Raw genomic sequence first — 12559 nt, forward strand, 5'->3', positions numbered from 1 at the left:
CTGGGGCCGTATCTACCCGGACCTCAAAACTGGGTATATAAATGAAACCCACTGCTTCTATGTTTCTATTCAAAAATGACCTCAATAATATAGCAGCAACAGTTCATGCTGGGATGGAAACATGGGCCTTGACCTTCAAAATGAAACTATTTAGTAAGCAAAGAGAAAACAAAATCAGTAGTAATAACAGTCGATACCGCTCTGCCCCATATCAAAACTTCACAATAGCTCAAACCAGTTTCCCTCTGGAGAGCAGCCTGAAAATCCTAAGAGTCACGATAGATCAGAACCTGACTTTCGATGACCAAATATCAAAGGTAACAAAAAAAGTATTTAGTATGTTATAGAAACTACAGCGGATCAGAAACTACTTTTCTCTCGTGTCATTCCGTATACTAGCACAATCACTAACACTATCTCAGATTGACTATTGTAATGTACTGTACACAGGATGCAAAGCGATAAGCCCGAAAAAATTACAAACAACTCAAAATACAGCAGCTCAACTGATCCACAGAGCCAAAAGATATCAATGAGTCACCTCTATACTGCGAGCCTTACACTAGCTACCTGTAAAAGCTAGAATATACTTCAGAACGATCACAGTTGTTTTCACGTTTCTATAGGAAATGGCCCCAGACTACATGTACACACTAGTAGACCTACCACTAAAAAATGCCTTAAGGGATGTTTGTTTTTAATTCAGCTTTTATCGATTCCTTTATTTAGATTGTCTTCACGTTTTTGCTGAACTTTGAGTTTAGGGCGGCTTTCCAACATTTAAAGGAGTTTCTCTGAAACGATTTCATGAGAACTCATGTCGTTATCAATCGAGCAAGATCTGGAACTCGTTACCTTTGTTTATTCGAAAAGAAAACTAATTATGTGTTATTTAGGAAAGTATTGAAGACTTATTACTTTGATAAATATTATGGCAAAGAGAAATAGTTCACCTTTTCCTTTTTATTATTATCCTTTCTTAGTACTGTGATCCACTTTGATTCCTATGAATAAGACGGGGATATAAGCGCTGGAATGGAATGGAATGTGGTCATGTATTTAGATGGATAACTTGGAGGACGGGGAGTTATCAATGTGGGCTACTATTAAGTTGATGTTATGATTCTGCTAGGACAGGCAGGGGAATGACTGGGACTCGCTTCTTTATTGGCCTGTTAGGGATTGAGCTGACGTCTGAGGCAGCAGACGTCAAGAAGTCAGATCTATTTAAACCTACCTCTCCCTACAGTCTATGCTTTGGCGTTGCTTCCTGTCAGCTGAAGCCTTTTTCTCTCTCTCTTGTTGTGCTAGTAGTACGCCATGCTTTTGGGGAGTTTGCTACTCGTTGCTTGTAGCTTCTCTGTGTGCTGGTTGTTCCCAGCTCATGCTTGTTTGCTTCTCTAGCTTAGCTGCTTTCCTTGATTAACTTGCTTCCGTGCAGCTGTGGCTGCTCTGTTTGCTCTGTCTCTGTGTGCTGCTGAGTTTCTGGTAGGAACATTGTTTGTGTTTTCCCTTTGTTAGCTTGACCCTTGACTACAGTGTAAGCCCTGCTTCTTCCTGACTGAGTGTTGAAAGCAGCCCTTCCCTTTAGGCCTGCTTTAACTCTTTGTCTGCTGTGTTTGTCTCCTGATTCTTGTATGCTTGGCTCGTTATTGATTGGTGTATGTAAAGGCAGTTTCCCTGTTTGCTTGCTTTTCCCTTTGTCTCTAGTGTCTGTTATTTGACTCTGTGGCACAGCCGTGTGTATTTTGTTAGTGGATTCCCTTGACCCTTGAGTGCTGAGTGGCTGTTACATTCCTCACCTGGTTCCAGGCCTGTGCGGCCGATTCGCCGGCGAGGTTGTGGTCCGGCTGAGATAGCCGGCTATTTTGGATGTGGTTTCTCCAGGATGGGTCTGTTTCTCTTCCTGTTTCTGGCAGCCGTCATCTTGGTTGGATCAAGGACAGCAGCCATCTTGGCTAGCTCAGGAGGGGGCAGCCATCTTGGAGTAACGAGGTCAGGAAGGAAGCCCATATTTGGACGTAGGCACCTCTGCTGATGGGGGCAGCCATCTTGAATCAGCTGCACATGCTTGAGCCTAATTCCTCCATTACTTAAGGCCCTACCTTCAGTCCTTCGTTGCTTCAGCCTCAATTGTGTTTGAGGTCCACGCCGGTGCTCTTTGCTTTCAGTTCCAGTGTTCCAGACCTCGGCTTGTTTCCCGGACCTCGCTTGTTTTGCTGCCTGCCTGAACCTTGGACTGTTTTGACTACTCCTTTGCCCTACAGATTTACCTGGCTTTTGGACTGTGTCTGTTTGCCTGCCTGTCTGGTCAGTGGTCGTGCAACCCCCGCCTGTTCCAGAAGTCCTGGTGGCTGCCCGAACCTGGGGGCTCAACTCCCAGGGAACGGCGGTCGTCCCCAGGTGAAGCTAGGGGTTGTCTGGCTGCCTGACCGAGTGCGGTGTCACTCCATCCTAGCCATGCTCAGTCGGGGCACAAGGGCTCACATTTCTCCAGTCATAACAGTAGGCCGAAGCCATGAGCTCGCCAGACAATACCGAGTGTTCCAACCTGGCTCAGGTGCTACACCAGCAGCAGGCTCAAATCACCCGCTTGTCCAGTGCATTGCAGGAGGTCTGCAATCAGATTCCAGCGCTCCAGCAGCAGGCGGTCCAGATCCTCTGGGCCGGGGACGAGGTCGTCCGCCACCCGGCTGCGGGTTCCAGAGCCGCCTCGTTTTGATGGTACCCCCGCAGCGTGCCGGGGGTTCCTGAATCAATGTCAGATCTTGTTCGAACTACACTGGAGGCTTTCCCATCTGACAGGATTAAAGTGACTTACCTCATCTCTCTACTGTCTGGTCCCGTGCTAGCGTGGGCATCCCCACTGTGGGAACAGCGGAGTCTGGTCCTGGCGAACCTAGAAGAGTTTTTGCGGCAGTTCCGGATGGTGTTCGACGTGCCTGGCCGGCCTTCTTCTGCCTCGGGGAGCGCTGAGGATTCAGCAGGGCTACGGGTCGGTCAGGGTGTACGCCATTTGGTTCTGCATTCTGGCCGCGGAGCTCCTGTGGAACCAGGAGGCATTGACAGCCATTTTCTGGCAGGGGTTGGTCGTCCAAAAAAAAGGATGAATTGGCTGGTCGAGAGATTCCTGCTACTTTGGACAGCCTTATTGCACTCTGCATGAGGATTGACATCCGGTTATTATTTATTTATTTTTATTTGTACCCTGCGCTTTCCCACTCATGGCAGGCTCAATGCGGTTTAGGTACTTATTTGTACCTGGGGCAATGGAGGGTTAAGTGACTTGCCCAGAGTCACAAGGAGCTGCCTGTGCCTTGCAGGTGGGAATCGAACCAGTTCCCCAGGACCAAAGTCCACCACTCTAACCACTAGGCCACTCCTCCACCTCCTCCTCCTCCACAGGAGCAAGCTCAGGAGAGGGCCCGCCACGGGTGGTGCAGAGATCCAGAGGCCTGCCCCATCGTCCAGAAGCGTCTGGGTCCCGTGAAGAGGGTTCGGAAGGAACCAAGGAGGAACCCATGATAATGGCCAGCCATCGCCTGTCCAAGAAGGAGAGGGTCCACCGTCTCCAGAATTCGGCTATGTCTGTATTGTGGGCAGGACGGCCATTTCACAGCGTACCTGCCCAAACAAGTCTGGGAAGGTCGGGAAACGCTCGGCCTGAGCCCCTATGAAGGGGGGTGGCTCTGGGCCAGTTGTCCGCTCTTCCCGACCAGTTGCTCTCCGTTCCTGTACTACTCCAAGGTGAAGGAGGCCGGATTCATGCTCAGGCCTTACTGGACTCCGGGGTCGGAGGAAATTTTATCGATGCTGGAGTTCCTGTCCCAGATGGGTGGCTCTACGGTGCCCTGCCAACCGGAGCTCCGAGTGACCTCCATCCAGGGTGATAGTCTTCCCCAGACCATCACCTCGGATTCACCGTGCCTCTGCGTTTGCAGGTAGGGGCACTACAATCAGAAATAATTCAGTTCCTGGTCCTCACCCGAGCCATTCCATCCGGTGATTCTTGGACTGCCCTGGCTCAGTCCTCACACACTCCAGTGATCGACTGGGCTACCGGTGAGATGGGCAATGGGGCGCCCGGTGTGTCAAGCAATGCCTACAGCAAGTCAAGCCTCCCCTGTCGCTCTGCTCGGCTCAGCTTCAGACCCGCCGAAGGAGCTGCCCGGGGCTGCCTAGGGACTATCAGGACTTTTGCGATGTATTCAGTGCCCGGCGGCTGACACGCTGCCTCCGCATCGGTCATTCAACTGTGCCATAGACCTCCTGCCAGGAACCGATCCTCCCCGGGGGCGTCTTTACACCCTATCCCGTGAGGAGTCCCACTCCATGAGGGAATATATCCGAGAGAATCTCCTTAAGGGGTTATCCGAGCCTCTACGTCGCCGGCAGGAGCTGGGTTCTTCTTTTGTATCTAAGAAGGACGGGTCTCTCCGTCCCTGCATTGACTACCGCGGGTTGAACAAGATCACGGTGAAGAACCGGTACCCACTTCCGTACATCCCGGAGTTGTTTGACCGTCTTCAGGGGGCCAAGGTTTTCACCAAGCTGGTTTGCGAGGAGCCTGTAACCCTGGTGCGGATCCGGGAGGGAGATGAGTGGAAGATGGCTTTCAACACACATGAGGGCACTTTGAATACCGGGTAATGCTGTTTGGCCTCTGCAATGCCCCTGCGGTATTTCAAAATTTGTGAACTTCATTTTTCAAGACCTACTTTACTCTTCTGTAATCGTGTAATCTAGATGACATTTGATTTTCTCTCCCTCACTGTCCCAGCATGTGTCCCATGTCCGCAGTAGTACTCCAGCACCTCCGGGAGCATCGTCTATATGCCAAATTGGAGAAATGCTCATTCCACCAGCAGAGTCTTCCATTCCTGGGGTATATCGTGTCCTCCACCGGTTTACAAATGGATCCTGGGAAATTGACTGCAATCTGCGACTGGCCAGCTCCCCAGGGCCTGCGGGCCTTGCAGAGGTTCCTGGGGTTCGCCAACTACTACCGGCAGTTCATCAAGGACTACTCCCTCATCACGGCTCCCCTAACGGCCCTCACGGAGGAAGGGCGCCGATGTCAAGAACTGGACACCTGAGGCGGTTGCTGCATTTACCACCTTGAAGAAAGCGTTTCTTTCTGCACCAGTCCTCCGCAGTCTGGATCCTACCCAGCCCTTCCTGGTGGAAGTGGATGCCTCAGCCTTGGGAGTAGGGGCCTGCTATCCCAGACATCTGCTGCCGGGAAGAAGCATCCCTGCTTCTTCTTCTCCCGTAAGTTCACCCCCGCGGAACAAAACTATACGGTGGGAGATCGGGAGCTTCTGGCGCTCAAGTTGGCTTTCGAGGAATGGCGTTACCTGCTGGAGGGAGCAGCGCATCCGGTGACGGTGATCACTGACCATAAGAACCTATTATACCTCCAAAATGCTACCAGACTGAATCCCCGTCAGGCCCAGTGGTCTCTGTTTTTTGCATGGTTCGACTTCCGCCTGATTTTCAGACTGGGGAAGAAGAACATCCAGGCGGATGCCTTGTCCTGCAGTTTTCGAGGCTCCCGGGGATCAGGAGGAGCCATATCCCATGTTGAACCTGGCCTGCATTCCTTCCATGCCTGGGGCTAGCGCCGCATGCCAGAGAGCAGTACCAGTGGGTCTCCGTAGGAAGGTGCTACGCTGGGGGCACGTGTCCAAATTCGTAGGACACTTTGGATTTCACAAGACCCTCCATCTGATCTCTTGGTCGTACTGGTGGCCGCGGATGGCGCAGGATGTGCTGCAGTATGTGTCCACCTGTCCGGTGTGCGCCCAAACTAAGAGTTCCCATCAGAGGCAGTGGGGCTTGATGCAGCCCATGCCGGTACCACAGCAGCCCTGAGACTTATATCACAGATCTACCGGCCTCCCAGGGCAACACCGTATCTGGGTGGTAATAGACCGGTTTTCCAAGATGGCCCACTTTGTTCCAATGAAGACCTTGCCCACTGTTTCCAGCCTTGCCACCAGCTTCATCACCCACATCTTCAGCTCCATGGATTACCCAAAGGATTATAAGTGACCGTGGCTCCCAGTTCACCTCTCGTTTTTGGGAGAGCGTTATGTTCAGCTTTTGGGGTAACCACTCTTTTCCTCAGCATATCACCCGCAAACTAATGGGATGGGTGGAACGGGTCAACCAGACGGTGAAGGCATTCCTCCGGGCCTACTCGAACCAGCGCCAGGATGACTGGTCCCACCCTGCTACCCTGGGCGGAAGTTTGCCTACACAACAGTCTGCATTCGCCCTCCCGGACTAACACCCTTCAGTACCATCTATGGCGTCATCCACGTCTACCTCCGCCAATTTCCCCCGCAGAGGTTCCACCTCAGGTATAGCCCACGGTCCGTACGCTTCAGGAGGCTTGGAGAAAGGTTCAGGAGCAGTTGCGCCGGGCAGTGGTCAAGGCCAAGGAAACGTACGACCGCAGGAGACAGGCAGCTCCCACGTTCCAGCCAGGAGAGAAGGTATGGCTAAGCACCCGGTACTTGAAACTGCGGCTCCCATCACTCAAGTTTGCTCCACGCGTCATCGGCCCCTTTGCGGTACGCTCCAGGATCAGAGCAGTGACCTACCGATGCACCTACCAGTCAACTCTGTGTGCATAATGCCTTCCATGTGTCTCTCTTGAAGCCTTTCCGCAGGTCCAGTGGCATCCTGAAACCCAAGAAGGGGTTGTGGCCTGAGAGTGATCCAGATCCCGAGTACGAGGTGGACCGCATCCTGGACTCAAAGCTGCGTGGAGGAAGGCTGTTCTACCTGCCGTCCTGGAAACACTTTGGACCAGAAGACAACTCCTGGGAGCCAGCAACCCAATGTCCATGCTCCAGACCTGGTCCGTGAGTTCCATTCTCTCCATCCTACTCAACCCCGGCCGGGGAGAAGGGGGAGGTGTCAGGGGGGGATACTGTTACGTTCCTCACCTGGTTCCAGGCCTGTGCGGCCGATTCGCCGGCGAGGTGTGGTCCGGCTGAGATAGCCAGCTATTTTTGGATGTGGTTTCTCCAGGATGGGTCTGTTCTGTTTCCTGTTTCTGGCAGCCGTCATCTTGGTTGGATCAAGGACAGCAGCCATCTTGGCTAGCTCAGGATGGGGCAGCCATCTTGGAGTAACGAGGTCAGGAAGGAAGCCCATATTTGGACGTAGGCACCTCTGCTGATGAGGGCAGCCATCTTGAATCAGCTGCACATGCTTGAGCCTAATTCCTCCACTACTTAAGGGCCCTGCCTTCAGTCCTTTGTTGCTTCGGCCCTCAATTGTGTTTGAGGTCCATGCCGGTGCTCCTTGCTTTCAGTTCCAGTGTTCCAGACCTCGCTTGTTTTGCTGCCTGCCTTGACCTTGGGCTGTTTTGACTACTCTTTGCCCTACGGATTTACCTGGCTTTTGGACTGTGTCTGTTTGCCTGCCTGTCTGGTCAGTGGTTGTGCAACCCCGCCTGTTCCAGAAGTCCTGGTGGCTGCCCGAACCTGGGGGCTCAACTCCTAGGGAACGGTGGTCGCTCCCCAGGTGAAGGCTAGGGGTTGTCTGGCTGCCTGATCGAGTGCGGTGTCACTCCATCCTAGCCGTGCTCAGTCGAGGCACAAGGGCTCACATTTCTCCAGTCATAACAGTGGCACAGTCCTATGTATTCCTATAAGTGGGTTCCCTTATCCTTGACTGCTGTGTAGCACAGCCTTTATGTATTCCTATAGTGGCTTCCCTTTTCCCTTGGGTGCTGTGTGGCACAGCCTAGTGTACTGAGTGCTGTATGGTACAGCCTAGAGTGTTCCTATGGAGCTTCGCTCTTGTAGAGTCTGTGTCTCATTCTGTCTTTGGCTTTCACTTTTCCCTTGTGGGCTTTACCTCTGCTTCCTGTATTTTGGTGTAGCCTTTGTGTGCATTCTGTTCCCCTGGTCATAGCCTATACCTGCCAGCTATTTGTCTGTCGCCCTTCCCTTGTGTCTCTAGCTAGCGCTGGGTGTGTTGCATGTGCTCCAGTCCCTTTGGGACTCCTCGTTGTTCTTTTTCCCTTCCTAGTGACTCAGTTCCAGTTCGACCATGAGGCCAACTCACGGCCGAACAGGAACCCACTCGTACACTTGGACGCTGTACGAGTAGGTTCCCGTTCAGCCATGAGTCCCACCTGAGTGGTCTATCTCCCTTTTCTGGTGGTGCTAGTTGATTGTCCTGAGTGTGCGGGGTTTTGTGGCCGGGGTATTGCTTAGCGCCTGTTTGGGTCCACCCTAGGCTTTGGCCCGCTGTGACTTAGATACGGATTCACAATTGCAAACCATGTTAGGATAGATTCTGGATAGGATTCTCATGGCCTTTTAATGCTTACATCTGATGCAGGTACTGTGCGGGCACAATGCCCTGGGGGAATCCAGGAGAACACCGAGATTTTGAACCTCAGCGCCATGATGATGGGTATATTGAAGTCATTGGTTTTACCATGGCATCTTTGGTGAGTATTAGTAATAAGTTTTTATTGAGCCTTTGTAACATATAGATATTCAGGTTCTGTAAATGTATTCAGTAAATCAGTTAAATGTAATTTAAAATTTATATTCTGCCTTTTCTGGCTGAAGGCATTTGAAAACAGATTACATCATTACCAACAGCATACCAGACAGAACTGCAAAAATAATACCTTTAAAAAAACAGCAAATAGCAAGTATTACATTAAATAATATTACCTGTTCCAACCATTAATAACTGGTCTTCATTCATTTTTGAATAAACCTATCTCAATCATAAACTTGGAATAAAACATTCTGATCCCAATCAGAATCTTTGAATAAAACAATGTTTTTAATAATTTCCCCAAAACAAATGTGTTCAAAAACAATCAACAACTTCTGTTATCTGGGCAAGTGCAGCACTGGCCTAAAGGCTGCAAAACTGGGCCTCATTATCTATCTAATATAATAATTTGTACCGTCAATGTTCCATGGCTGGCTGGCTGGGTTCATAGCATCCTGACGTCAGCAAGCCTCCAGCGTTCCATTCCATCTCACTGTCCTGCCCTCGCATAAAGATGAAATGACGTCAGAGGGCGGAAGAATGAGAGGGAAGGGAACGCTGGAGGCGAGCTGAAGTCAGGATGTTACGAACGCAAGCAAGACAAGTGAAGGCAATGGAACTCTGGACATGGAGGGGAGGACAGAATCAAGGGACATCAAAGGTAGGGAGGGTAGGGCAGAGGAGAATAGATATGGATGGGATGGGAGAAGAGGAGAGAATCGCGGGGCACAGATGGGAGGGCAGGGCAGAGGAGAATCGCTGGAACATGGAGGGGATGGGAGGTGAGGGGAGAATCGCAGGACACGGAAATGGAGGGCAGGGCAGAGGAGAATGGCTGGACATGAAAGGGAGGCAAGGGTAGAGGAGAATCGATGGACATGGATGGGAGGAGAGGAGAGAATCGCAGGACACAGATGGGAGGGCAGGGTAGAGGACACTCATTGGACATTGGAGGGGAGGCCAGAATCGCGGGACAACGGAGGGAGGGCAGGGCAGAGGAGAATCGCTGGACATGGAGGGGACGCCATAATCGCGGGACACCAAGGGGAGGGCAGTGCAGAGGAGAATCGCTGGACATGGAGGGGGGGCCAGAATTGCGGGACACGGAGGGGATGGCAGGGCAGAGGAGGATTGCTGGAAATAGAGGGAGGCCAGAATCGCGGGACACGGAGGGATGGCAAGGCACAGGAGAATCGCTAGCACATGGAGAGGAGGTCAGAATCGCGGAAGAACCGGAGGGGATGGGAGGGGAGGGAGGAATTGCTGGACATGGATGGGAGGGACAGGGGAGAGAGGAGAAATCGCTTTGACGAGTGCCTTAAAAACAATCACCATTACAAGATATCCTTGCTAGTGCCCGTTTCATTTTTTTGAGAACAGGCCTTTTTTACTAGTGTTTCAGTAAAAGCAAAGAAATGTATGTGCAGTTGACTGTGAAACAACCAGTAATTATCTGTTTCTTTAAGATACAAGCGTAAGGCATTCTAAAACTGTGGACCATTCGCATAAAAGCACTGTCCCTAATTTTTGACAAATGTAGGGCCTTAACTCAAGCCTAAAGCAATAGTCAACCACATATCCTGTACCAACAACAGATATTTAGCAGACTGAAACCAGGACAGTTTTGTCAGAAAGGTAGCTTGGACTGATACCCTTTAGAATTTAAATCAGTCAGTGCAACAACATTAATAAGTGGGTTGCTCTGTCTATCCCATGAAGACTCCCTAGAATCACCATGTTGCTGTATTTTGAAGTTTAAAATATTCTTCTGAGAAAGCCCTATCTAAGTGCCTTTACATCAAGTAGGGCCATGTGAAGAATTGCTTAGACAAGCCCTAGTTCCCTTTAAGAACACTTCCTCATCAGGCCACCTTAACAATATGTGGCACTCAAGGCAGGGAACTAGTTAAAACCATAGAGTGGGAAGAGACCAAAGAGGTCCCAGGGAGGGAATCCTCAATCCAGCCCCAAGCTGGGCTGCAGTACCAGAAGGGGAGTATTGGGATGAGATGAGTAGCCTCAAGTTTAGGACTCCACAGTCTGTAGATAAAAAGACTACCAAGGTAGGAAGTTTCTTGATTTATTTATGAAGATCCTGGTCCTGGGTGTTCAAGCAGGAGCCACACCTGGGTGTATTTGTGAGTGGTTTGGAACTAAACATTGTGTTTGGGCCTGGCCAGAAGCCAGTCCTAATAAGACTGGTCATTGTGATTTGGAAAGAAACTTTTGGAAAGAAACTTTACTGGTGCAGTATTCAACCTGTGAAGCAACAGGCTTCTGTATATCTGACTGCGGAAATAAAGTGTTTTGTTTTACCTGCAGACAGCTGTTTATGTTGAGGCTCCATGCCTGGCCACTAGTAAACGCTACCACAGACCACTTTAACCATTTATTGGACCCTAGGAAACTTTTGTGAATGGGCCCCCTTTTATTTTTCCACATTGGAACTCCCCCTCCCCCCCAAGTAAATGCTGAATAATCTCCCAAAGCACAGTACTCTTTAAAAAAAATATTCTGCTTTATGGTATCAGGCATTGAAGAAACAAAAAACACCCAATCAAGAGATGACAAACAGCAAGGACAAATATACTATAAAGCATTAAGTGCTTTTTAGTATACCTGTAAGGGACTAAAGTCTGGGATCTGCTCAGAATTGAACAAACCTCATTATAAGCGCTACAACACAGTTCTGCAAGCTCAATTTACAGAAACTCTCAAATAGTGGGCATTGAGCACTACTAGGCCATTTCTTCTTTGCAATAAACATTAGTTATGTCCATTGTTAGGCATTGAAGTATTACAAAACCCTGCAAAACAGATACTTATAACAGCACTAACATAAAGACCCCACAGAAACTACACGTTAGCACAATACCTCACCTTAATCACACTAATAAACTCGTAGAACACAGAAACAGGCCCTTGCCAAATGAAGAGAGACCACCAATTAGAAATGTGCCAACAAAAAACTGAATTTTGAATTTGTGCATTCAGATCTTTATGTACCAAAATGGCCACCCCTCTTTTCTTTGCTCCAGAAGAATCCGAAGCAAACAATATTTGGGAGTACACTCTATGATGCAACAAGTACTCATGGATCTTTTAAATGGGTTCCTATAGAAAAACCAACTGAGCCTTCTGGTTCAACAAATACTGAAACAGTAAAGAACGTTTTATAGGTGAATTGAGACCATTCACATTAAAGTCAATACATTTACAGCAACTGGCATGTTAAGAAATAACAACCCAATTGTGTCATTTCAGCCCTCCTGAGCTCCAGTACAAAAATTAAACAACCCCTTCCCTCCCTCCTCCCAAAAACCTCCCCCCCCCGTAACTAATCCCTCACCAAAGTAATAGTAAAGAGCCCCCCTCCCCCCTACTCACCCTCCTCTCTACCCCCTCCCACCCCCTATTCAGATCCCCCTTTCTCTTCCCCTGCTCCCTACCCCCCCAGTCCGAGAGTAGCAGGGCCAGCAAGAAGGACCCTAAAAAGAGAATAGACATCTCCCCCCAACAGACAAACCAATCCCTCTCCCCCCCCCCCATTACTAAAACTTCCGGAAATCACTAAAACTAACCTGTTCAAAAGGTATACCCCGTCGACCCAACCTAGATGCCTAAACCTTGCAACACAACGTAACCAAAGCCTGAAACAGACATTGCATAATTCTTCCTCTCTATGAATCCCCAATGTGTCTATAACACGTGAACCTTCTTGACCAATATAACTCGTTGTATTTGTTTCTATGCCGGAGATAAGCGAGCGCCTCTATGTATTATGTAAGCCACATTGAACCTGCAGATAGGTGGGAAAATGTGGGATACAAATGTAACAAATAAAATAATAAATAAATTGTAACCGAGGCATCCTGAAACTGTAAAGATGGAAGCTCCCGCTCTTTTTGCAAGATGATTTCCTTGTCCACATATCTCAAAAAGCACACTACGATATCTCAAGGCCTATTATCTGAAGGAGCGCGCAACGCTCTGTGCGCCCATTCCAGCTCAATAGGATGTGCCG

General features: G+C 49.6%; 1 protein-coding gene across 1 annotated transcript in view; it reads left to right on the top strand.

Annotated features, from left to right (window-relative positions):
- Positions 1-12559, top strand: part of DGKI (diacylglycerol kinase iota) — a 1705262-nt gene that overhangs the window by 1155193 nt on the left and 537510 nt on the right. Inside the window, 1 exon segment of the mRNA XM_030215620.1 lies at positions 8365-8476. Within this exon segment, the coding sequence (XP_030071480.1) occupies positions 8365-8476 (112 nt within the window).

This window comes from Microcaecilia unicolor, chromosome 10, assembly GCF_901765095.1.
Source record: "Microcaecilia unicolor chromosome 10, aMicUni1.1, whole genome shotgun sequence".
In the NCBI taxonomy this organism is placed as follows: domain Eukaryota; kingdom Metazoa; phylum Chordata; class Amphibia; order Gymnophiona; family Siphonopidae; genus Microcaecilia; species Microcaecilia unicolor.